This window comes from Haemorhous mexicanus, chromosome 6 (assembly GCF_027477595.1).
Source record: "Haemorhous mexicanus isolate bHaeMex1 chromosome 6, bHaeMex1.pri, whole genome shotgun sequence".
Classification (NCBI taxonomy): domain Eukaryota; kingdom Metazoa; phylum Chordata; class Aves; order Passeriformes; family Fringillidae; genus Haemorhous; species Haemorhous mexicanus.
In genome coordinates this window covers 11526144-11552339 of record NC_082346.1, presented here as the reverse complement: position 1 = coordinate 11552339, position 26196 = coordinate 11526144, and the positions used below count along the sequence as shown (strand labels likewise).

Below are 26196 nucleotides of genomic sequence, written 5' to 3'. Positions count from 1 at the left end.
TCCTTGGGCCTGGGCTGAGGGAGGATGCAAATGGGACAGGTTGCTATAAAAAGCCACCAGCAGCTGCTTTTTTTGGAAGTCAGGTATTGATTTTTCCTTGTGGAGCTCTGACTGGAGGGCACAGCATGGAATGGGGGTGGGACCCTTTCCTGAATAACAGAGCTGGGAGTGATCCCAATGGTGGCCCATCCCACTTGGATCAGGTGCAAAAGGTGATGAGCAAAGCACAACCCCACCACTGGTTACCAAAACGACCCCAATCCTGCACCTGCTCCCTCCTTTCCTGCCATCCCTGTGATACTGCCAGGCCCTGCTCCCCAAGAGGGATTCCTGGATATTCCCACCACTTTAGGGACATCTCCCATGGAGGAGCAGCAAGCTGCTGGGCTGGGGACACAGTGCAATCCATTTGACCATCCATGGAAAGCTGTCTGGAAGCACAGCTGCAGCTGCCCTGAGGGTCCTGGATGTTCCCATTCCTCCTCTCTCCCTCTCATTTTCAATACCTTCGCCAGCAAAAGGAAAAATAAAGGAATTGCTGCTCGCAGCAGAAGTGATTTTCCACTCCCGCCTCTCTCCCACACTTGGATCAGCCAGGACCGTGGCCTGAAATCACATTCCATGCATTAGCACCAAGCCTTCCCAGAATCCCCCCATGCCGGTGGCGCTCCGGGATTTTCCGGATGGTTGGCGGCTTTGTGCGGACGGTGGTCCCCGCTGGTGGTGTTCCCATGGCAGGTGAGCCGGGATGCGGCCCCTTCCCATCCCGGGTGGTTGCGGCAACGGGGAGATTCGTTCCATCACGGAATTCCCGTCGCCCCATGTTTCCCGGGATGCTGGGACTCTCCGTGCCCGGTGCCGTGCCCCGGGGCTCTCCCGTGTATCCCGGGCCTCTCCCGGTAGTTCTCCCCGGGAGCCACGAGGAGGAGCTTTCAGACCGCACCGCCGCATCCCGGGGCTCCCGGCGCATCCCGCTGCATCCCAGTGCTCCCTCTTCCCAGACATCCCAGTGCTCCTGGAGCATCCCTGGACCCCCAGGGATCCTGATGCTTCCAGAACTCCCGGTCATCCCATCTGTTCTCAGGGTTCCTGGTGTTCCTGGAGCATCCCTGTGCTTCAATGGGACTCAGTTCCATTGCATCCCAATGCTTGCTATGCATTCCGGTGTTCCTTTTGTTCCCAGAACTCCCAGTGCTCCAGGAACATCCCTCTCACGGATCCTCATGCTCCCAGTGCTCCCAGTAAATCCCTCTGTTCCCAGGGTTCTCCATGCTCCCAGTGCATCCTAATGCTCCTGGTGTATTCCAGTACTCCCACCATTCCCAGTGTTCCAAGTGCTCCCAGTGCTCCTGGTGCATCCTGGTGCTCTTCCCAGGGATTCTGGTGTTTCCAGTGCACCCCTAATGCTCCTGCTGTTTCCAGGAGCCCTGTCTCTCCCAGTGCACCTGGAGTTCCTCATGCTCCTCTCCCAGCAGTCCCAGTGCTCCTGGTCCAATTGGTTCCCCTTGGCCCTCCACAGCCATTCCCAGGGCTGCATTCCAGGGATTCCATTCCCCAGCTCCTTTCTCCCACCTCGGGGCCCACATCTCTTCTCTGTGGAAAACCACTTGGGAAGGGCTGGATTCAGAATGGGATTTTACCATAGTTCTCCAGAAGCTGCTCCAGCTCCTCCTGCCTCGTGCTGCTGCCCTAGGGCTTCCACATGGATGTCTCCTGTGTACTGGGATAGTGGCCCATCCCCTTCTTTCCCACTCCTTCTCATCCTATCTTATTCTTTCCCATCCTTTCCCTTCCCATCCCACCCCATATCCCATCTCATCCCTGCTGAACGTGTTGGCATGAGGGAAGTGGGAGCATCTCCAAGATTGGCGCCCACATTCCCGCTCCTGTCCAGCTCCAACTATTCCACCCCTCCCTGGGATTTGCACTTGCAGCTCCTCCAGGATGGATCCCCATCCCATTCCTGCTGGCAGCCGGGCTGTCGGATCCTCCCTGGCAGCGCCGGTGGAGCCATTCTAAATCTGGCACCTGGGATTGGGGTGGGAGGATTTGCGTCAGCTGGTGACACTCGGCTGAGGAGGGGGATCCCGGCGGGATGAATCACGGGGGGAGGAGTTTCCCGGAGCAGGATGGGGCCCAGAAGGGGTGAGACACTCAGGATGAGCCTGGAAGGAAGGGGAAGAGGAGCCTTTCCTGTTCCTGGAAGAAAGTCAGGCTGGGATTGTGGGATGTGCCATCCTCCTGCCTACTTCCCACAGCCCCCTGGGATGTGGGATGGGGAGACTCCCTGGAGCCCAGCAGGGCTGAGCCAGCATTAGTGCTTCCCTCTGCTCTTCCCAATTGGAATAACCTGCCCTGGGCGTGTTCCTGCTGGACGGGAGGGAGTGGGAGCTCATCCACACTTGGAACCCCAAAACATCAGCAGTGGATGGGAATGTGCTGTTTAGGGCTCCTTAGACAGGCACAGACATCCCATCCCATCCCATCCCATCCCATCCCATCCCATCCCATCCCATCCCATCCCACCCCACCCTATCCCATCCCATCCCATCCCATCCCATCCCATCCCATCCCATCCCATCCCATCCCATCCCATCCCATCCCATCCCATCCCATCCCATCCCATCCTGTTCTTTCCCATTATTTCTCATCTGTTCCTGTTCTTTCACATCCCATTCCATTCAGTCTCATTCCTTCCCATTGATTCCCATTCCTCCTCATTCAATCTCCTACACTCCCATCCCTCCCCATCCCACCTCATCCATTTCCATCTGTTCCTAACCTATCCCATCCTATTCCTGCCACTTATCCCATCCCATCCCATCCCTTTCCCACTCCCTTGGGAAGGATTCCCTCCAAGTGTGAGCAGAGGCCACAAACGAAGGCAAGACCCAGTGGAGCCCAGTTAAGTGCTGGCACTGTCCCAACTCCTCCCATCTGAGCCTGGAGTGCCTCTGTGCCCAGAGACTTCCCTGCAGGAGAGCAGGAAGAGCAAATTCTCCTGCTAGTCTAATCCCTCCCAACGTCCTCCTCCAGTCTCCACTTCCCAATAAAGCCCCTATTGAACATCACAGACACACCCCAGCCACGGGGATGGCTCCGGAGCCTCTGGAACACCAAGACCTCCCTCTCCTTCCCAGCTCTTGGAGAGGAGTCAGCAAGAGCGACAGGCGCTGCTGGAGCTCTGCAAGTGCTCACCCAGGCAAGGAAATGGCCCGTTCCCAAAATACCCACAAGGATCACACATCCAGGGAAGGCAGCAGGTGCTCGACAGCGCTGGCGGGATCCTGCTGCCTTCCAAATCCTTTTTGGGAATTCAGACAGCCTGCTGTGCCACGGAACGTCTCCATATCCATGTGGGAATAGCGGGTAGGGGCAGGAGAGCGGGTTCATCGTCCCGGCGCTCCCTGCCGCGGCAGCAATTGCTTTCCCGCACTGCGCTGGAGCATCGGGAAGCCCATCTGGCACTCCCCGTGCCAGGAGCTGGGAATTTGTGGAGCGTGCTGGAGGTGGCCGGTGCCGGACATCTGCTCCCGGCCTCAGGGAGTGCGGGAGCGGGAGGGGAGCGGCAGCAGTGCGTGACTCCGGAGCCGCGGGCTGCTGGAAGCGTGCAGGGAGCTGATAGCCCCAACATCTGTCAGCAGCTGGCACAGAGCCGGAGCTCTCCCTATCCAACACAGCATTCCTGGGATGGCTGCTGTGCTTGGATCAGGGCTGAGACTCGGTATGGAGCAGGACCAGCCTGTCCAGAGGAGCCTTTTCCAGTGTGCCCTTTCCCACTGCAGGACACAAATCCTCCCATCCCACTAAATCGGGTGCCAGAGGCTCTGGTGATGGTGTTGAGGAGGGATCAGATGGGATTGGGATTGCTGTGTAACATATTATTGGCGGAGAGGATGGGATGAAGTTTCTGTTGCCCTGTGGGGTTGTGGGTGGCCCGGGCACAGGTTGCCCAGAGAAGCTGTGGCTGCCCCATCCCTGGAAGTGTTCCAGGACAGCTGGATTGGGCTTGGAGCAAGTGGAAGGTGTATCTGCCCATGGCAGGGGGCTGGAATGAGATGAGGTTTAAGATCCTCTCCACTCCAATCATTCCAGAATTCCATGATCTTCAGCTGTGCTGCTCACTCTGAGAAACTGGCCCCTTCCCAAGCAGCCAAAGATCCCGGAATCCTGGAATGGTTGGAGTTGGAAGTGACCTTAAGACTCATCTCTGTCCCTGATTACATGGGAGCTGTTAGAGGGGTTTGGCACAAGCTGTTCCCAACAATCCTTGGCCATTAAATCCCTTTTCCCAGCCATTAAGTGCCTCCACAAGCAGCTGTTTATCTCCAGGCCGGGATGTCAGGTGGGTTCCTACCTTGGCTCTTCCTGTAGCTGGCGCGGGATCAGCCTCCCTCCTCCCTGCTTCTCCCACCCCTCCAATCCTGCCTTTCTGCATCCATCAGAGGCAGGTGCTGGAGGCATTTCCAGCCGGATTTGCTGCAGCACTCGTGGGGCTGGACTTTGCTCTGGCGCCTGTGGCAGGACGGAGATGTCTGGATAACAAGTGGATGTGGCAGTGCTGGCCATGGATCATCACCCCTGTGCCATCGCCTTCCTGCTCTCCTCCACCCCTGGCTTGCCATGAATTCCCGGCATTCCTGGTTTTCCCAGAGTCCTTGGTGCAGCCAGAGTTTTTTGGGATATTCAAGCAGCACTCACCCCATCTCCTTGCCCAGCCCAGGCTGATGGGCTCCTGTGGGATTTTCTCCCATGTGCCAGGTTTCGGCGCCCACTGGATGAGGATTGGGCATGGCTGTATCTTGGCATTGCCCTGGGACCATGGGATCCCGTTTCCAGATGGAATCTTTTCTGGAGCTTTTTTTCCTCCAGGCTACTTCTGCTCACCCTGCTGTTGCCTTCAGAGGGAAAATCCAGGCCTCTCCCAAGGCTTTGGAAGGAGAGTTTGCCTCAAAATATGTCTGGAGAACCAATGAGTCCAAGGTGGCTGCGCAAAGATTCCCAGGTGTGGGAGAAATCCAAGGAGCTGCTGGTCAGGGCAATGGGTGCAACAGGAATGTCTCTCTCCAGCCCTCTCCTGTCTGATTTTCAGGCAAATCCCTCATTTTCTATCTCTATCTGATTTTTCCTCATCCCATTGACCTCATCCCTGCCCTCACAGCCATGGGAATCAAAACTGCTCATCATCCATCCATCCATCCATCCATCCATCCATCCATCCATCCATCCATCCATCCATTCATCTGATGCAGGAATGATTTATCTCTAATTGTACAGTGACTCGGCCTTTCCATCCTCCAGAAAAAACCCCGGAGAGGCACTTTGGGAACTCCTGAGGAGCCGGAGAGCTCAGCTAATAGAGGTCACCGCTCATTACAGAGCCGTGCTCCACAAATTATCCAACAGCAGGATGCAGAGAGCAGTGGTTTCGGATGCGCTGAGAGCTCCTGGCTCCATGTTGGCAGCACTGGAGCACTTTGGAATGGGCAGGGAAAGGGCAGTGCCTGTGCTGTTCCTTCCCTGGCCAGAGTGTCCAAGGGCAGCTTCTTCCAGCTCTGCCTTTCCCAGGCATCGACCGCCAGTGCTCATGAAAAAAAGATGATCCAAGGCCGGCGCTGAAGGGCTGGGAAAGCAGCGGGTGGGAGGATGGGGTTCAACAGGATTTCAAGCGGGAGGGAACCACTCCCAGGCTGTGTCCCAGCATGGCTCTTCCCCTGGCAGCACCTGGAATGCAGAGTGGGATCATCCAGACACCCTGTGCCACCATTCCCAGCTTCCCCTGGGACAGCATTCCGCATGCTGGGAACTCCAATCACTCCCAAACCCCTTCCTGGCTGGTTCCAGCCTTCCCAGTCGGGATCCAAAGGCACAGCGGGGACTCTGGGAGTCAGGCCCTGCTGAGTCAGGGCAGCGGGGCTGGAGCGACTCCATCGATCGAAACCTGATCCCAAATTGGCTGAGCAGAAGGACCCCGGCACGACCTGGCTGTGAGCCGCCAGGAAGGACAAACGCTCCTGTCTCCGCAGGATTTGGGGAGGCAGGATCCATGCATCCCTAGCCCAAGCCCTCTGCAGAGTCTCCTGGTTCCACATGGGGTTCTCCTGCTACCCGTGGCTGCTGCGGGCTTGGAGCCAGCAGGAAGGATCCTGTGGCGCAGCCTCGGATCCCGTCTCACCTGCCGAGCAGCTGCTCCCAGGGGCAAAGTCCACACTGTGACCTTCAGCCTCCACCTGCCGCCTTTCTCGGCTTTCCTCAGACCTTTCTGGGCACCCTGGTGATGCCAGAGGGCCCAGAGCTTCCCTCCCTGTTCCAACAGCCAAGGTCGTCCCTGTGGAGCCAGGGATGCCTAACAATGGGAAGGCAGCTGCCTCCAGGATGGCAGAGAGCTCAGCCAGAAGGGTTTATAGCCAAAATTATCCCAAAAAGACAAGGAGCATTGGGAATCTGAGGTTTATATACACCACAGACTGGACCGTGTGGCACCATGGAGTAGGGGTGAGGTGGCAGAAGGACAGGGAATGTGTGACATCCCCCATGGTGACCCACCCTGGCTCGTATCTCTCCATCCCCAGCATTCCACCTGAATTATAATCCATGTTCCTTGTTCCAATTCTTTTGTTCTTTTAATACTTTTCTGCCTGGTAGAGGAGCAGGAATAAATTCCTTGGATGGAGAGTGCAGCTCCAGGGCTGGATGGGTGATATCCCAGCTCTGTGCTGGAGCATCCCAAGCTCTCCACCCAAATTCCTGGTGGCTTCAGGCTGTAACTGGAAGACCCTAAAATTCCCAGCGTGCCTTTTCTGGGAGCCGCCACACCTTGGCCCCGCCCAGGGACACGCTGGCGTGCCGCAGGCATGGAAAACTCCAGCAGCTCCAAAGGGCTGGAGGCACGCAGAGCAAACAGGGAGGATATGCCGAGGGCAAACAACCCCGGCCACGGCGGGCATGTCCCTTGGAGCCGCTGGCAAATGTGGCGCCGAGCGGCACTGCCACACGACGTATGCTCCCTCTGTAATTAGAATATCCAGAGGATACTCAATCGTCACTGGGATAATTATTCCCATTCAGTGAGGGAGGCCTGGCTGGGGTTCTGCTGCATTCCCTGCTTCCCACTGCCCCCACGGGTGGGCTTCCAGCCTTCCCCGCGGATCCACAGCCCGCGGATCCGCTGCGCTGCTCATCCACGGGCCAGCGAGCTTGTCCATCATTTATCCACTCATGGAATAACACACGGGAGGATGAGCATCCCCCCGGAGCCAATCTCCACCGCTCGCCTTCCCGTGCCCCCCGGGAGCCTCTCCCGGGATGCGCGCCGGGAGGCGCCCGGGGCTGCTCGGCGGATCCTGCCCGGCCGCCGGACCGGTTCTGCCCCGGGCTGTGTTTGCACAGAGAAGGCAAACACGGCCCTGCTTCCGCAGCGCCGGGAGCGGCGGAGCGGGAATAGGGAGCGATGGGAACAATGGGAGCAGCAGCCGGGTGCCGCTGCCGGCTCATTAACATCTTTATTAGCCGTGACAAGCGCCGGGTCACCGCCCGCTCATGTCCGACTTGAGGGATAGTTCGCTTCCTAACCCCCTGTAATTGCTCCCGTTAGGCTCCGAAAATTTCCTCGTTTTCCATGGAATTACCCCCGGCTTGGCCTCGGCCTGAAAATTAATTTGGATAAACAGCTCCAGCGAGGGGTAATAAATACAAAGGGAAAGGTTCTCTCCGTTGGGTGGGGAGGGAGAAGAGGAAATATCCATTCTCTCCCCCCAAAAAGAGGGAAAATGAGGAGAAAGGAGCAGGATGACTCCTTCTGGAGCAGCCAAGCAGCAGAATGTGCCTTTTCTAGGCAGTCCTGAGTGGGCACTTGGGAGATATCCTGGAGACAGCGGAGGATCTTCCTGCCCAGTAGGGGCACGCTGGGTTGGGATTTGGTGTGCCCAGGGATTTAGAAAGGCAGCGGCTTCAGGCATCCAGGCCTTTAGGATGGTAGGGACTCAGATACCCAGGGATTTGGGAATGCAGGTGTCCAGTCATCCAAGGAGCTGGGGCACCTAGAGTTGGGAATGGCAGCAGTTTGGGCACCTAGGGGATTGGGGCGCCCAGGAATTCGGAATGGCAGCGACTCAGGTTACCGAAGGGTTCAGGGCACCGGGGACTCACAGGGCCCTAGTTTGGGCCAGCTTCCTCCTTCCACGCTGGCCTGGGAGGAAGGAAAGTCTCCCGGGCGGTGCCGGGGCGCGGTGGGCGTTGGAGGCTCACGCGTGGCCCTCGGCGAGCGCCGGGCCCGTGACTCAGCAGCGCTCCCACCCACCGGCCCCGCTGGAAGTGACGGCGGGAGCGGCTGAGTGGGAGCGCGAGGTTACGGAGCTGCCGGGCTGTCTGTGCCTGCGGGGATGGGGATTTCAGAGCTCACCGGAGTGTGTGGGAAGCGAGCGGAGAGGAGCGGAGTGAAAGCCAGGGCCGCTGCCAAGGGCTCCATGAGAAGATTCCCACGAGAGGGGCAGAAATCGTTCCAAAATCAAAATAAAGCTCCGTAGCCACGGGAAGATGCTCTGCCAGCCCTGGAGCACAGAGGGGCAGAGAGGTGCCCTTTTCCCAGCCCATCAGGAGTGCCAGGAAGGCTGGCAGCAGGCTGGAACCGCTCCCCCTCACTGGAAGAGTTTTGCCAGGGTGCACGTGCCGGAGTTTGCCTGGCACGCGGCTCCCAGCCAGCTTTCCAAAGTGGGATGTGGCTGGCCCAGCACCGAGGTGCTGGCAGAAGCCCCCATCCCCAGGCGAGGGTCACCTCCCCTGGTGTGAGTCAGGCACACAAGACCAGATCCCTCATCCCTTACCCCTTGTTCACCTGTCAGGGAATTCTACAGCACTGGGGAGTCACCATTGCCCCTACTTCAGCCCCATCCCTCAATCCAGTGCCTGCCAGTTTGGGGTTTTTACAAGGAGATATTTCCTGCTTCATTCCTTGCTCCAAACCCAGCCTAGGAGCAAGGAAAGTTCCATTTTAGTCTCCCAAAGAGCTTCCAAACCATGGCTGCAGTGGTTTCCTGCCTTTTCCTGGCCCAGTATGACTCCAGAGAGATTCCAGCTGATTCCCAACAGTTTGGATTGGAAGGGACCTTTAAAGGTCATCTGGTCCAAGTTCCATTCCACAAGGCCAGGCTGGGCTCTGCCTCTGGAGGATCCCACTAGTCCTGGACCAGCCAGAAGTGTTCCCAGCCGCATTTCCCCATCCTGGGATGAGTCCCTGACCCCATCACTCCATCCTGGGATGGATCTCTGATCCCCTCACCCCAGCAGAAAGCCAGAGGCAGCACGGTTCCCAGTTCCAGGAGAAAACCCCCGGTGTCCATCATCTTTCTCCCTACTGCCTCTTCCATCCATGGGCACATCCTGCAACAGCAGGGTCTCGTCCTTGGCCGGGCCCCCTCGCACCCCAGGGGCCCTCAGGCCAGCACCCGTGGAACCCGGTTGGCGGGGCAGGAATTCGCCGGGAATTGCCTTTGCGCGACGGTGTGGGGGATAGCGGGAGCGAGCTCCGTGAATCCACTCCGTGTTTTTCGGCGCCCGCAGCGCCCGCCGCGCCCGCAGTGCCCCGGCAGCGCCCGCCGCGCCCCGGCTCCGCCAAAACCCGGCCTGGATCCCGGCGGAGGGCGGCACACGGAGCCTGCGGGGGCCCGGAGGGATCCCGCGCGCGGCCCCACGCGTGTGCGCGGGGACCCGGGGCGGGCTCAGCCTTCCCAGGGAACGCCACCGGGGGAACACGGGCGGAGGGCTCTGTGTGCCACCCCTGTGCCGGCCCGCCCGTCCCTGCCCCGTGCCACGCGTGTCCCCCTCCCCACGCGGATGCGACGCGTGGATCCGGGAGGACCGCGGCCCAGCATCCGCGTTACCGGCTCCGTCAGTGCGGGCCCGCGGGGGCGTCACGGCGGGCGGTGTCACCACCCCACGCGTGTCCCCCTCTCTCCGTGTGCACTCCCGACCCCCCCTCGCCCCCCCCGCCGCTCCGCTCCCTCCTCCCTTCCCGGCGGCTGCAGTTTCCAATCCCGCCAGCAGCGAGCAGCAAGTGGATGCAGGACCGCGCCGCACACGCACCCGCACACACCCGCACACGCACCCGCACACGCACCCGCACACGCGCGCACCCCGCAGCAGCGGGCGGCCAGCACGGGCTCCGCGGGGCTCCCGGCCCCCCGCCGCCGCATGCGGGCCCCCGCCGCCCCGCCGCCGCCCCCCGCCCCGCCGCCCCCTCCCGCCGCCGCCTCCGCCGCCGTCTGATGAGCCGCGGCCCCGCTGCACCGGGCAGCCGCCGCCCCGCCGCCCCGCCGCGCCCCGCCGCCGCCCGCCACCATGTACCTGCACCCGGAGGCTGCCAGCGCAGGTGAGCCCCGGGCCGCCGGGGAGGGGGGGACTGAGACACGCAGGACGCGGGGACACGCACCGGGGGTGGCCGACCGCTCGCCGCCCCCCCGGGGATCTGCCGTGGCCGCTGCCCGCTTCCCCCCGCGCCTCCCCGGGAGTTACGGTAGTTTGGGGAGAAAGTCACCGCCGCCTCTGTCACCGCGCTGCAGAGCTGCCGGAGCCACAGACACCCCCCGCCCGGCGACACCCCAACCCCCGCGGGCAGCATCCTGCTTCCCAGCCCCCCGAAAAACACGGGGCGAGACCCAACTCCCGCTGGGTGCCGGCGCCCAGACAAGCATCCAGTACATCCCCCCTCTCCTCAGCCTGCGGAGCTGCTGGAGCCCCGGATCCCCCCCGGGACACCCCAAGCCCCGGGGGCAACATCCCGCTTCCCAGACCCCCAGCAAACCCCCAGACCACCCGGGAGAGCCCCAAATCCCGCCGTCCAGACCAGCATCCAGCGGCCAGCACATCCCTGCTCCTCACCTGCCGCCCCCTCCGTCCTTCTGGGGGTCCCCGTGCCCCGTCCCGCTGCACCTCCGAAACGACACCGGGACACGCGGGGGCGGGCGGCTGGGGAAGGGGCTTTCTCCGCCGCGGATTTGCTGAGCTCATGCTGGGAAGGCAGCAGTCGGCCCCGCACCAGGGAATCTGGGACGCTGGCGGGGACGTTTTGGGGGTGCCCGAGCCGGTGCGGAGACACAGGGATGCTGCCGGAGCGATGCGGATCAGCGGGGCCTGGCGGCCGTCCCCGGCCGTGTCCCGGGGCCCGGGGAGCGGGCAGAAGGACAGCGTGTCCTGCGGTGGCGTGGGGACGTGCCTGCGGGGACGCGGGGACAGCGGGCGCCGCCGGGGAGAGCTGCAGGTGCCAGGCCTGCGGGATCCGGCGGGCTGGGACGCGCCGGGCACCGCCACGCGCTGTCACCCACGGCAGGTGACGGCGTCACCGCTGCCCGGGAGTTGGCAGCTCCGGCCGAGCTGCCTTCGAGGGGAACTTTGCACCTGCCTGCGGGCTGAGCGCTCCCACCGGGAGCGGCTCCATCCCGTGCCACCGCGACCCCGCAGGGATGCCCGGAGCGCGGCACGGCACTGCTTGGCCCAAGGTCACCCAGGTGGGTGGCACAGGGGGGACGCCAGCCTGTCCCCGCCGGCAGCGGCGTGACAGGGCTGCCCTTCCCTCCCGGTGCTCGAGATTTGGTCCTGCCTTGTTCCCCCTCTGAACTTTGCACCTGCCCCCATTTGTTCCCCTTGTCCCTGCCAGATGTCCCCGTCGTCGGCCGGTGGACCACTGACGGCTGCTTGTGCCATCGCCAGCTCTGCTTGGCAGACTGGAAGCTCCCAGGGCAGAGATCGAGCTGCCGGATTTGGGGGGACAGACCCTCTCTCCCCACTTCCCAAACCCCGTGCTTCCCGGCTGCTGGGGCTCCCGTCACGTGGGAGTTTTCCCACGTCACCGGCGGCGGCTGTGCCGTGGCGCCTGGAGCCGTGGGGCGCTGGGGGTGCACAAACCTGTGCAGGCACCCTAGCACTGCCTGCTTCCCTGGATGTTCCCACCTTTGCCGGATTTTCCAGATGTGGTCCTGATGGGGTGCCGAGTCTGTCCCCCACCCTGACGGAGGTTGAAGGGGTGCTGTCATCTCACACCCCCGCAGGATTTGGGAAGAGCCAGCCAAGCCATATCCCGGGGTGAAGCAGTGCCTGTTGTCCCCCCAAAACGCTGCCCGAGGTGGCACCAGCCTCGTTCTCCTTGTCCCCTGCTCCATGTCACCATGCTGGGGCAGTGGCTGCAGCCCCCAGAGCTGGCTGCCTTTCATGGGAGGAGAAGATGCCGGGAAATTCGGGAAACTTTGCTGCCCAGAGAAAGAGGGATCTGCGGGGTAACGTGGAGCCCGGAGATGCTGTTGGGGCGGTCTGGTTCTGGGGCTGTAGACTCCCGAGGGAGTCTGGTCTTGGCTGGCAAGGGGTGTTGGGAACCGGGATCAAGCTGAGGTGCTTCCCAAAGCGGGTCCCTCCAGCTGGAGGCTTTTTTGGGGAGCCGCAAGGGGCTGTGCTGCTGGGGGACCACCAAACAATGTGTCAGGAGAGCAGCGTCCAAGCGCGAAGCAGAGCTTGGGGCTGCCAGCAAAGGTGCCCTCTGTGCCACAGGGACAACGTCCCCCTTGCTTTGGGAACACCGGACAGCTCCTTTGTCCCTGCCAGACACCCCCCGCCCCCTCCATCCCTGTCCCCGCTGCTGCCAGCAGCTGTCCCCTCTGGGGTGACATTTGCATCCCCAAAGCTCCATCTCAGCGCAGCGAGCAGGTGCCGAGGGCCCTGCTCCCCACATCCCCATCTTTCCCGGCTGGAAGCATTCCGAGCAGAGACGCGCGGCGGCTGGAGGTGGTGAATCAATAACCAGGCAGCAGCTGCCTGTTTTCCCCCCGCACCGCCTCGGAGCGGGCGATGGAGCCCCTGGTGCTGGCGCGGCCGTGGGAGCAGCTCCCCGGGGCTTGGGAGGAAAGCCGCGCTTCCAGAGGAGCCGGCACACCGCGAGGAGCGAGGCGGGGGCCGGCGGAGGGGCTGGGAGCGGGGTGAGGGAGCGTGACGGGCAGGAAGGCAGACAAAGAGAGCAGGGATGGCAGCGCACGGGCCTCGCCGGGAGCCGGGCACCTGCTGCAGCCTCGCGTCCCGCACGGCGCCGTCATGGAGCGGGAGCCCCAGACCCCCCCGGGACCCCCATCCTGCGCCGCTCTGGGGTCCCCCTGCCAGCCAGCCCCTCTGCTCCAGCCCGAGGGATGCTCCTGCCGGCGTCTTGGAGCATCCCCCTCGGCCTCACCCCGGACCTTTGTCCCCCACGGCGGCTCCATCCCATTTTCCCTGTCGGTGGGGGGTCCACGCGGATGCCGAGCCCCCCACGGTGGGCGTTCCTTGCTCCCAGCAGTCGCCACCAATTCCAACCCTTTCAGCCTCCCCGCGCCCGCACTGACGTGTCCCAGGACCCCCCTGAGCACGGCTGCGGCACAGCAAGGACAAGGATTGGAGGGCTTCCCGCCGGGCGGGGGGTCTGGCAGGGAGGTCTTGCTGATCCCCCCCTGACTCCGATGAGCAGGAGAGGAGCTGGAGGCGGCTTTTCCAGCGCCTGATCTCGCGGCTTTTCCGCCTGCCGAGGAAGGAGGAGGGGGAGCGGGGAATGAAGACAGATGCAGATAATATCGCTGCCACCCCCTGGCCCCCGGGGGCTCAGCTACAATATCCATTATGGATGGATGGATCCGGCGAGGGAACGGCTCTCGGAGAGCCTCCGGAGCGCGGGGATGATGGGCAGAGCCCCAGCGTCGAGCAGGGGGACAGACCCCCCTGGCTGTGACAGCCGGGGGCCCGGGGGACGGTTGTGGGGCCAGGCTGGGCGTGGGGGGAGGCGGGGTGCACCAAGCGGAGCATCCCCCATCCCTGTGGGTGCCAGCGCGGCTGTGGCACGGGAGGCTTCGCACCCCCCCGCCAGCCCCGGGTGCCCCCCCCAGCGCCCCGTCCCCTCCTGGCGTCCCCGGGCCTGGCTGCAGGAGGGAGAGGGTCACCTTGGGGGGAGTTAATGAGGTTTGAAGGGAAGCGGTCGCGCCGGCGGGGACGGAGCCGGCGCGGCGGCGGAGGGACAGCACTGCACAGCAGCCCCGCTCCCGGCCTTCCGATGGGGGCACAGCCCGCGGGATGCACCCCAGAGGCTTCCGGGTGTCCAGGAAAGGCGGCGTGATCGGCTTTTCCCCTGCGGATGGGGCTGTGGGACACTGGTGGCTGCGGGGGGCGATGGGTCCTGTCCCCGCTCCGCCATGGATGACCATCCCTGCTGCCCCATGGATGACCCTGCCTCTGTGTCCCTGGAGGATGCAGACCCGGGATCAGGCTCTGCTGGAGGATCTCCACCACCCGCACCTGCCCGGGCACTTTCCCATATCTGAGTCCCCAGTCCTCCCTAGAGCCTTCCTCGGCCCTTCATTCTCCTCCTCTGCCTCCTCTCTCCAAACTGCATTTCTCCATCTTTCCATGTGTTCCTCTCCAAGCCTCCTCTTCCTCTCTCAGTACCGCCAGCCCCCGGGTCTGAGGGCTGTGGCCGACCCTAAGCATCCCCTATCCTTGAACTCCCAGCAGGAATCCTGTCCCCACGGTGGCCTTGCTGTCACAACACGTGGGTCCCGGGCGATGTGACTGGGGGGCACTGCCCGGGGGGAATCAGGGAGCTGGGGAAGCCAGCTGGGGGGCTCCTGGAGCCGGGATGGGCTGCAAGGAGCCTGCCCGCCCTTGTTCCCTGGGAGCCGCTGGCTCTCTGCCTTTCCTCTCTCCTGCTGTCACCCGAAGGGCTCGGGAATGATGGAGAGCCCCGGGGCGAGAGGCTAAGTGGCGACGGCGCGAGAGCTGGCAGTGCCACTCGGGATGAGAGCCCAGCCCGCTCCTCCATGCCCGCTGCCAGCGCCAGGAGAGGATTATGCGCCAAGGGAAGGGGGGCTGGGGTGACTCCAGGGTGGGGAGCGATGCCCAAGGGCTCATTTTGGAGCAGGGATGACGTGGAGCACCAGCCTGGCCAGGGGATGAGCGGCATCCTCTCGGGAGCAGGGGTTCAATGAGGATGGGGATGGGGATGGGTATGGGGATGGGGATGGATGCAAACTGTGGGAGCAGAGGGGGCTCCGGAGTCCTGGGTGCTCCTCAGAAAGAGACGCATGATGGGGACCACAAGGCAGAGAAACCACACGGCTCTCCGGAAATCCTTGGCCAAAAATAGCCCAGCACCAGGGAAGGAGCGCCTTCCCCTGCCAAATTCTCCCTCCATGCCCAGCTCCTGCTTGCCGTGGCCGCAGAGCAGGGATGGGAGGCATCAGGGTGGGAGGGGACAGGAGGGACTCATCCATGCATGGCAGCTGGCAGGGAGAGGGGATGTCTGGGAGCATCTGGCCAGAGCTGTGCAGTGTTTTGGGATGGTGTTCACCTGCCCCAGCCCCCCTTGGTGGGGCCGGTGTTGGTCGGTTCTGCCACCCGAAGCCCCCCAGGACAGCAGCTCAGCGTGGGGGAGGCAGAGCCGGCCGGATTGACAGCTCTGGGGGATGGACAGATGGCTGGATGGAGAGGCAGATGTGTACGAGGGATGGATGGACGGATGGATGGATGGACGGATGGACGGACGGATGGATGGATGGATGGATGGATGGATGGATGGATGGATGGATGGATGGATGGATGGATGGATGGATGGATGGACGGATGGATGGATGGACGGATGGACGGATGGATGGATGGATGGAGAGATTGATGGATGTGTTGGAGAGGGGGATGCACGGATAGACAGACAGATGGGGAGCAGACGCCCGTTCTCGCCCAGAGCATGCCTGGGGTGCTGAGCTGTGGCACTGCTCCTCTCCCCCGAGGCTCATCCCCAGATCCTGCTGGGCAGCGGGATGGCCGTGGGGCTTCCAATGATCCCTCACATCTACAGAGCCCCTGGGAGCACGTGGGCAGGTGGCACCGCCGGACCCAGCTGGCCCAGCCCTCCAGCTCTTCCATGTGACACGCCAAGCTTGGCTCACAGCATTCCCAAAATGCCCACTGGGTGGTTACAAGGGATGGCAGCAAAGCCTCCTCCCCGTCTGTGCCCATCCCTTCTCCCTCTCCCTGTGCCAAGGGCTTGGATTCCACATTCCTGCTGTGCCCGCCAGGGTCCTGGCCGGCTCCCCCCCCCGCCCCGTGCCCGGGATCCTGCACAGGAGCGAAAGCTGCAAATTCACAGCTTTTCAGCTGCATCCTAAAAATAAGAGGTTTGGGAAATATCAAGCAAATGAGTGGGAGGATGAGAAGAGGAGGAATTAATGGCCTGGCGCCAGGCAGGCAGCATCTGGGAAGCCCCGGCGTGACAACGCGGCCACCTCGCTCGGTGCCGTGTGGCCCTCCAGCCCGGCAGCACGAGGGGCTGCTCCGATGCCACATTCCTGCCCTGTCCCTTCCCATCCCACGGCTCCTCCCCGGCACCACCATCCCCATCCAGGCTCGGCGTCACATCCCGCTCTGGCTCCGCAGCTCACCACGACGACCGCGGCGCACGGTGGAATGTTGGGGGGGGGGCGGGCGGACGCGCTGCTCGCTTGGCACCCTCTCCTGCTGCCCTTTTCCCGGGAATGCACGTGTTTCCGCTGCCGGTTTGGCAGCTTCGCACATGGAGCTGTGTGGAGCTGGGAATGTCAGCTTTGATCACCATTTCCAGGGAGCTCAGCGGGCGTTTGGCCTGGGGGGGGGCTCCCCACAGCTTTGATTTTCCCCCCCAGGGTGCTTGGCATCCATGGATCTCGCCGCTGGAACAGGGTGAGTGGGAGGATGCTCCGGGAGATGGGGCTGTAATACTGAGCAGCAACCAGGGAGACGCAGTGTCCACAAAAGCTGGGAATTTGGGGGTTTGGATCCAAAAATATGCCTCTGAGAGCTTGGACAGGGCCGTCCTCACTGGGACACCTGCAGAGAGGTTGGTTCCAGCTGTGCTGCCACAGGTGTGAGGCTTGTTCCAAAGCCTTTACTCATCCAAAGCCTCTGGCACTCCGTGGGGATTCCAGCCTCTCCATCTTGTGCAGGAGTTATTGGTTTTGAGAGCTGGAACCATCCCTGGATGCCCCTTGCAGGGGCTTTGCCTTCCCAGCATTGCTCCAGGGCCGTGGGCTTTGCCTGGAGGTGATGGGTCTGAATCCTGGGATAGGCACAGAGAAACAGGGAACTGGGGGGGAAATGGGTGGAGCTGCCCACGAGCCTGATGGGCTCAAGTGATGGCTGTCCTGGAGCTGAGTGTGCACAGGGCCACCAGCACCACAAAGCCACCAAGGCGTCCAAGGCTGCTGGGCTGCACAGGGACACTGGGATGCACAGGGACACCAAGATGCCAAGGGCCACCAGGATGCACAGGACCACAAAGATGCGCTGGGGACACTGGGATGTGCAGGCTCACTGGGATGTACAAGTCTACCAAGATCCACAGGATCACCAGGATGCCCAGGGCCACCAGGATGTTCAGGGACACTGGGATGCCCAGGGCCACCAGGATGGTCAGGATCGCTGGGATGCACCAGGATGCACAGGGACACTGGGATGCACAGGGATGCTGGGATGTGCGGGATCACTGGGATGCCCTAGGCCACCAAGATAGCCAGGGCCACCAGGATGCTCAGGGACACTTCTGGTGCCCCTGGAATGGACTGTGCCATGGCTCCCACATCCACCATTCCTGCACACCTGGAGCTGAGCTGTGTGGGATCCGTTGGCACTAGCAGCTCTTGCCAGCCCCGGGTGCATCTTGCTGGATCTCCGGCTCACACGCCGCTGGAGAGGACTAATCCCTCTTGGATCTCCACACCTCTCCTTGTGCCGGGGTCGGGTTTGAAGTGTTTCCTCGCATCCATAAAGGCCAGAGCTCACTCGTGCTCCAGAGGCAGCTAATCCCGAGCCCGCAGGAGCAGCGGATAAAGGAGGATAGGCACGTGACCGCATCCCTGTCTCACAAACATTCCCCATCTCCCACTCCGAAGTGGGCACTGTGAAGGGTGCAGGGGGCTCCCTGCTTGTCCTAGATCTGCCATGGACACCCTTCCCCCGAATCCAGAACTCTCTCCACTGGCACAGGGACCTTCTCCCCTGAGATGAGGACCCTCTGCCTGCATCCAGGGCCCTCTCCCCCTGGAACAGGGACCCTCTTCCCTGTCTCACCCAGCATCACACAAATCCCACGCTGGAGAGCTGTGGCGCTAAGGAGGCAGGTAATCCCCTCATCAACAACGGCCTGGAAAAGTGGAATTGTATCCCGTCAAGTGGCATTGAATCCTGATGAAAGAGCCGCAGGGATGTTCCACCCCCTTCCCGGCCTCCGCAGCATCCCCGGCTCTGCCAGCACGTGGGACGGGATTGGGACCTCGATCCCTCCGAGGAGGGACGCGGGGCCTCCGCCTCGTGGCCCGCCCTCACTGAGCCCTCGGGATGAGGCAGGACCAGCGAAGGGCCGCTGGGATTTGCGACAGCACCGCAGGGACCCCGTGGACCCCCAAGTCCCTCCCAGCCATCTCCACGCTCCTGCCTGGATCCGCGCTGGCAGCCGCGGAGATTTATGGAGAGCGGCAGGGAAGGAGGGCCAGCGGCGGCGTAAACAAGCGTCGCGTTTTCACCTAGTCACCCGCTCCCGGGGCTGTGTCCCGGCGCCACGCAGCTACCCGCGTCCCCCCTGGATCCACCCGCCCCAGGGCAACCCGTGCCGCGCATCCCACCCGGCACAGGGACCCCCACACCGCGCCCCAGGGTTGGGGACGCGCCAGGAACTCCGAGCGGCTCCGAGTCTTTAATTAATCGAGCGCTAATTGCCTGGAAAACGAGTCATTTAAGTCATGCTGAGGGCGGCGCAGCCTGGGGCCGGAATCGCTCCCCCCCCGCCCTGGGGACACGGCGTGATCCCATCGGGAAGGGTCGGACCCACCCCGTACACAGGGACACCCCCTGGAGCCCCCCAGGCAGGATCCCGCCGCTGAATCCATCAGGATCACGGGGCGACGCCAGGTTCGGGGGTGTAGTGGCACCTTGCCACGGGGAATTAGGCCCCGGGGAATTTGGCCCGGGAACCGGCGCTCACGGATGTCCCTCTCCAGACACCGGCACGGCCGTGGTGGCCTCCTCAGTGCCCACCCCTTCCCTCTCCTTCTCCTTTGTTTCCCTCTCTCCAGATTAATTTGAGGATGAACTTGACCCCGCGGGGACCAAGGGATCTATTGGAGCTCCGGGCTAAGCCAGAGGGTCACGGTGTTCCCAGGCCGGAGCAGGGAGCACCAAACGGCGGGGCAAGGAGAGCTCATCCCAATTCCCCAGCTCGCCCAGCAAGGCCCGGTGCCGCTTGAACCGGTCGGGGTCGCACCCGAGGAGAGGCGCCCGGAGCTCTCCGGCCGTGCCGGCTGCTTCCCATTCCCCCGGCAGCTTATCCAGCCGGGGTTTATAAATGTTGGAAATTAAGGGCTGGTCCCAAATTCCCTCCTAGGCAACAGTTGCTATGTGAGTTTTATACACAGGCTCCTCGTGATTCGGGAGCGATGGAGGAGCTGCCTTTGGATGGAGAGAGCACGGATGCTGCAGGGGAGACCTGTCCCCAAAGCCGCCCCCACCGCATGCCACCCTCATCTTTTGCTCAAGGAATTGTTACAAATCTCCCCTTCACGGTCACCGCCCCCTTTCCTCGTCGGATTCCAGCGGGGATGTGGGAGCTGGGGGTGCCTCGGCACGTGCCGGGGCGATTCCAGAGCCCTGATCCCCCCTCCCGGTCCACTCTGACTCACCCCGGCCTCGGAGCCGCCGGGAATTTTCGTTACAATAACAAGGTCTGCGGGCGAATTAATTATTAACATTTATTGTTTAATATTTATACTGCAGCACCGCTCCCGGCGCTGCTCCGGCCTCGCCGCCTCCCGCCGCCAGCTGGGGCTCCCGCCGCGGACAATCCCATCCTGGCGGGCATGGCGGGAGGCGGAGCATCCACAGGGATACTGTGGTGGGGGTCCTGCCTGGAGACAAAGCTGAGCCGGTTTGAGGTCCCACTGGACCCCTCCGAGCCGCCTTGGGTCCGTATTCTCATCCCACAGTGGTCATCTTGCATGCTGGGAGCATGGACGTGAGCAGAAGTGCTGGATGAGGTTGATGGGTCCTTCCCACGTTTTGGGGGTCCCCAAGGTTGCCCCCAAGGCCAGGCTGGGGAGGGGTGGGTCTGCAATGCCGTTCGGGATGAATCCGTGTGGGATTGGCCCACGAAGCAGCGGCCGCGGCCTTTGCCGGCGCTCCCAGGGTGCCAGTGGGGATTAAAGCTCCAACCTGAGCTCCCGGGAAGTGCTCGGGCCGGATTACCCCCAGGACACACTCGCCGGGAGCCCAGAAGCCAAGGGGGTGCCCACCGTGACGGGACACTGCAGAATGGAGCTGGAGCCTGTTGGACCACATTCCCTGTGCTTTCCCTCCCTGTGCCCCGGCGCATGCCAGGGACACCCCAGGATTTAGGTCTGACCCCGTCTTTGTGCTCTGCTCCCCCCAGGGACCCCCTCCCGCGACGTCCTCCTGGTCTCAGCCATCATCACCGTCAGCCTTAGCGTCACCATCGTCCTCTGCGGGATCTGCCAGTGGTGCCAGCGGAAAATGGTGAGTGTCCGCCTTCCCTCCCGCCTTCCCGGCATTCCGGCGCGCCCCCCGTGCCGCCGGCCAGGGGGCGATTCCCTCTTCCAGGGCAGCAGCCAAGCGGAGGCAGCTCCCCGGAGCTGCCGGCTGCAGCTTTTATTTGGGCTTTTCCGGATGTGCTAATGAAATGTTTGGGCGAAACTGTTTGTGTGGCACAAAGGGAAGTTTCCAAATATATGGATATATATTGGTGACGAGCCGGAACGAGCTGGCCCCTGTCCTGTTGGGCACGCTCCTGCCTGGAAAAGCCCCGTGGGAAGGCGGCCAGCCAGTCCCTGGCAGCGCAGGGTGCCGTGAGCCGTTCCTGCCACCCGCTGTGCATCCCATCCCTCCTTCCCTCCCCGACTGCCACCGGGGGCTTGGGACAGCGCTCCCGCCCACCCCGCATCCTTCCTCCTCCCGCTTCTCTCCCGGGAGCAGGACGTGCTCGGCCACGTTTCCTTCGCCATCGGAATCGAATCTGGGTCAAGTGCTGCGATGGCAGCGGCGCTTCCCGCCAGGGAGATGCCCACCCCCAGCCGTGGGAAGGCAGCACTCCCTTGAGTATGGGAGAGGGGGTCCGCAGGGCGGTGAGGCAGCGGGAGGGCAGTGGGTGGGAAGGGCCCTTCCAGGTGCCACGCAGGGGATGGGGAGAGAGCTGGCGGAGGAAAAAGCACTGGAAAGGAGGAGGCTGGAGCTGGCAGAGGAACAAAGAAGTGTGAATTGGCCGGGAAGGCGCATCCCAACCGGCCCTCGACAGCACCCGGAGCTGGAGCGACTGTATGGGAATGACGGCCAAGCCTGGCCGGCCGGCTCCGGGCCCTGCCCACGCGGCCACCGCTGCCGTGTCCCCACGAGCCCCGAGTCGCCGCAGCTGGGGACACGGATGAGGGCAGGGCTGGGGGATGATTCCCTCTGGGATGGCCTGTGAGCATCCAGTGAGGTCAGGCACCCTCGTGCCTCCCGCAGGATTAGCCCAGGGACATCCAAGGAGGTCCAGGTGCTCCCCTACAGCTCCTGGCAGCATCAGCCCTTGGGCATCCAAAGAGATCCAACAGTTCCTGGCAGGATTAGCCAATGTGAATCCAAGGAGGTCCAGGTGTGTTTCCCTGCAGCTCCCAGCAGCATTAGCCCTTGGGCATCCAAGGAGATCCAACACCCCTGCAGCTTCTGGCAGAACTAGCCCTTGGGAATCCAAGGAGGTCCAGGTGTTCCCCAGCAGCTCCTGGCAGGATTAGCCCATGGCTGCCCAGGGACACTGTGCTGAGGGTCCAGGTGTCCCAGCAGGCCAAGGATTGGCTCCATGTGGATATGAAGAGGCTGGGAAGAAGGAGAAAGGAGAAACATTCCCATCCCATGGGCAGGCAGAGTCAGGCCTGCCTCCTGAGATCCAGGACAGTGGGATGGAAGGGCTGGTTCTCCACCCCATCCTGCTCCAGCAGCTGTTCCCATCCCACCTCATCCACCTGGCACTGCATGGAGCATCCTCGCTCCCAATTGTTGGATAATTGGCATTAATTGACTCCTGCCCACCCTGGCTCAGAGCAGGGCTCGGAACCTGCCGGAGTGCCCTGATTACCAGCCCCAGTTTGGAGCCAGCTCCAGCTTCATTATCCTGTGGCAGCACTTCCCTGGCGCTGGGAAAGGTGAACTCAATTAATTCAGGCCCAATTAGGCCTAAAATTATCCACTCCTTCCCAGTGAGGCCATGGAATGGGATGCTGGTGGCTGTGGCCATGCTGTCCTTGGGGTGATGCAGGGCATGAGCCTCCAGGGACCAAGGGATGGAGCCTGGAGACCATAAGGGAAGGGGCAAAATCCAGATCAAATTCTCTAGAGTGGTGACAGCTCCCATCTTCCACTGGGATACTCCAGGGGTCCTCTGCGACCCCCTGACCCCCCTCTCCTCTCTCTTCCACAGGGAAAGCGTTACAAGACTTCCCTGGAGACTGTGGGAACTCCGGATTCCAGCCGAGGCCGCAGCGAAAAGAAAACCATCAAGTAGGTGCCAGGATGGGGGGGGAGAGGAAGGACAGAGTTGGCCACCCTTTCTCCCAGTGGGAGAGGGGCTCCGGGAGACTGGGAGAGCTGGTGGGTGTCTCCAGCATCCTCGTGTATCCCACTGAGCTGTGGGTATGACGGAGTCATGGGAACATCAGCGTGGGTGTCCCCAGGCATGCTCCAGGCCTGGGTGTGTGGATTCTGAGCTCTGCCCGGCAGGGCTGGAGCAGCTCTGCATTCCACGGGCATTCCATGGAGAAAGGAGAGCCGAGCTGGGGCATCCCACGGCACTGGGTAGGGAGTGAAGTGGAGGCTGGAAGCTGAGGGCCTTCTCCCGGGCATCCCAGATCCAGCACTGCCTCTGCACACCCTCCGCAGGCCTCCAGGGAGGAGGGAGCTGGATCACCAGGAAGAAAAAAGCTCCTGCCTGGAATAAGCCTATGGAAAACTTCCTCCCATGGCTGGCCTGAGTGTTATCAGGGTGCAGGGGCAGCTGGACAGCTGCTCCCAGCCAACCAGGATGAGCTGGGAATGGAGGGGAAGGCGCATCCCACCCGATGTCATGGCACAAACAGCTTTCCCAAACTCCAGCACATTCCATACAGCTGGGATCCACACGGAGTTGCAGGTGGGCATTGGAGACTCTTCCAGTCTCCCAGTACCAGCGGGGAGCTGCTGGGACCCCCAGCCCCTGGCACACAGCTCCAGTGGCTTCCCAGAGCCAGGAGGTCCAGGTTCTGTGCTGGCAGCAGGCCAGTTCCATGGGAAGGGATCTGCAAGGGAAGGGATCCAGAAAGGATCCCCAACACACAACAGTGTCAGGGTTAACCAAGAGCTTCCAGGACCCGGCTGCTGAGCAGGCGAGGACACACGGACAGCGTGCTGAGGGCGCACGGACACACATCTGGGAATGCCGTGCAGGCACCGCACTCGCCGACATCTCCGTCACCCCCCACATCCTTCTCTCCTTCCCAGCCGGTGGAGCCGCCCGCTCCTGTCTCTCTGCAGCTCTTCCCATCCTTCCATCCATCCTTCTGTCCGTGCCCGTGTGTGTGTGTGTGTTGGTGTCCGAGGGGTGGGAGAGCTCCCTGTCTCTCTCCGCAGGATCCTGGCGCTCCGGGGGCGGAGGGCTGCTTTTCCTTCTCTCTCACAGGAATTCAGCTTCTCTCTCTTGTATTTCCCTTTTCTTTCTCCCCCGGAATCCGGCCGCTGTAGCGATCTAGACAGAGACTTTTGGAATAACAATGACAACACAGTGCAGCAGAAATGGAGCTCCTACCCTCCCAAGGAGTTTATCCTAAACATTTCTCCTTACGCTCCGTACGGTGATCCGCGCCTTTCCCTCAAGTGAGTCTCTCCTTACCGAGTTTGCTCCGTGTAGTGAGTATATGGGCAGCACCCACTCGCCTTCCTCCTCCTCTTCCTCCCCCTTTCCCTCCTCCTTCTCCTCCTCCTCTTGCCCCCGGGCTCCCCGCACGCCACCCCATGGGCCGTCCCATGGAGACGAGCAACCCCTCCTTCCCGCATTCCCGGGGCCGGCCGGGATCTCCCTCCAGGACGGGGTTGCGCGTTGGGGGCACCCCCTCGGCGCGGGGACGGGTCCCCCCGGGGCTGGGCTGCCGGCGAGCGGGACCCTTCTTCCCGACCCCTCTCCCTCTCTGCCCATTCTCTTGGATGTTTTGCCGAGGCCCCTGCGCACCCCGCGGCCAGGACCCCCTTTTTTTTTTTTTGCAGTGCTGATGTCTCTCTTTCTCTCTCTGTCTGTCTGTCCGTCTCTTGTCCGTCTGCCCCCTCCGGCTCTGTCGCCCTCCCCTCATTCCGCGACGGCTCCCCACGTTTTCTACGTCCATCCGTGTGTCCGTCCGGCTCCTTTCGTGTCTGTCTGGGGGGGTCCGGCTGCCGGCCCGGCCCAGTGGCTCTCTGTTATCAGGGGCCAAACTGACGGCGTCGGCCGCCGCCGGGCTGTCCGGGGACCGCGACGGCCGGCCCGGGGACAAGCAGCGGCTCGGCGAGGATGGAATGAGGAGCAGCGTGTCCGCCCACAGCGAGCCCGGAGCTGGAAAGGCGGCACGGGGCCGCTGGCACACGGTGCAGAGCCACTTGGCCGCAGGGAAGCTCAGCCTGTCCAAGTGAGTGAGCACGGCACGGTCCGGCAGGGCACGGCCACGGCCGGCGGGCCCGGGGCCCGCTCCCCGCTGCGGATGCTCTTGGATGGGGGCCACCGACAGGTCCCCGGGGCCGCCAACAGGTCCCCAGAACCACCGTGCCGAGGGAGAGGAGGCTTTTCCCGTTCTCCCAGCGGTGTTTTGGCTCAGGGGCAGCAGAGGAGGCAGCCGGGCAGGAGCAGCACCTTTGGCTGCTGTCCTCAGCGCTGAGGGTGGCCCTGCCCAATCCCGGTGGGAAGCGGCTCAGCATTCCCAGCTCGGCTTCTCAGGGCAGGCAGCGCCAGCTCGGTGGCGTCCCAAAGGCAGGAGGTGCTATCCCATGCTCTCATCTCTCAGGGACAATCAGGGACAGTGTGTGGCATCTTCCCCCCCGTGCGCTCCCTTGACCCCCGGCACAGCCACCGGACCCGGCGCCGGCACCACCACTTGATGCCGAGAAAAGTTGGGGAAAGTCCAGGACCGATCAGATTTAGGGAAAATCCGAGCTCTGCCAGGCTCTGCAGGGCTCCAGGCCGGGGTGGGGGTCTCGGCGAGACCCTTCACTGCTGGCAGCGCCGTGGCTCTGGCGGGCGGTGACGGGGACGTGCCGGCTGTGGGCTCCGTCCGGCGTTCCCGGTCTCTGCTCCGGTTCTCCGCGCTGGGATGTGGCAGCCGGGGGGTCCCGGCAGCAGCGCCGGCACTCCGGGACAGCTCGGTGACACCGCCCATTCGGCGTGAGGCTGCTGCGCTCCAGTCGGGCACTGGGAAGCAGGAGAGAGAGGCGAGGAAAAGAGGGAGCGGCGCAGCCTTCAGCCGTTCCCCCGCTGGGAATCCGGACAGACGGATGGGATGGGGCAAGGCTGCAAGGGCCGGGTTAAGGGGACGTGGCGGAGCACCCTGTTTTCCAGCATCCCCTTGGCGCAGCGCCGCCGGGATTGGGGGTGTCCGGCGGTCGGGGCCGAGGGTCTGGCAGTGCCGGTGCCAGGGGATCCATCCGGGCACGGGCAGGGCGCGGCGCCGCCTGGCACGGCGCTGGAGGAGCTCGCGCCTCCAGCTGGCGCGGGGCCGACAGGAGCCAGATTTAGTTTCCTGTGACTGAGAGGTTGTAAATTGAACTAATTTAGGATTCGATAGGAAAACGAAAGGAGGTCGGCGGCAGCGCGGGGGGGGGGGCGGCAGCGTCCGGGCAGTGCCTTTGGCCCCGGCCGTGGGGCTCCGTCCATCCTAGCTCTCCACTCTTCTCCACTCCCTTCCCTCCTCTCTCTCTTTCTCCCACCTTTCGCTCTTTCTTTACCTCTTTTTTTTTTTTTCTTTTTTTTTTTTTTTTTTTTTTTTGGAGCTGTCTATCCCTTCCCGCTCCTTCTCTGTCCCCGCTGCTGGCATTGCACGATGGCACAGCTTCGCCCCGCGGTCCCGGCCGGCAGCGCCGGGACGGGGACAGGGTCGGGGGCTGCTGCTCAAGGCCGCTCCTCGGTGCCAGGCGGTG

The 26196-nt window shown here is 62.8% G+C and overlaps 1 protein-coding gene across 1 annotated transcript; it reads left to right on the top strand.

The window, feature by feature from the left end:
* Window positions 1-19457: 19457 nt before the first annotated feature.
* On the top strand, window positions 19458-24078 carry LOC132328295 (uncharacterized). The gene is made up of 4 exons (XM_059848139.1): window positions 19458-19742; window positions 20443-20550; window positions 22487-22566; window positions 23782-24078. Exons 1-4 carry the CDS (start codon window positions 19458-19460, stop codon window positions 23915-23917), a joined length of 609 nt encoding a protein of 202 aa, XP_059704122.1. The 3' UTR covers window positions 23918-24078.
* Window positions 24079-26196: the final 2118 nt, after the last annotated feature.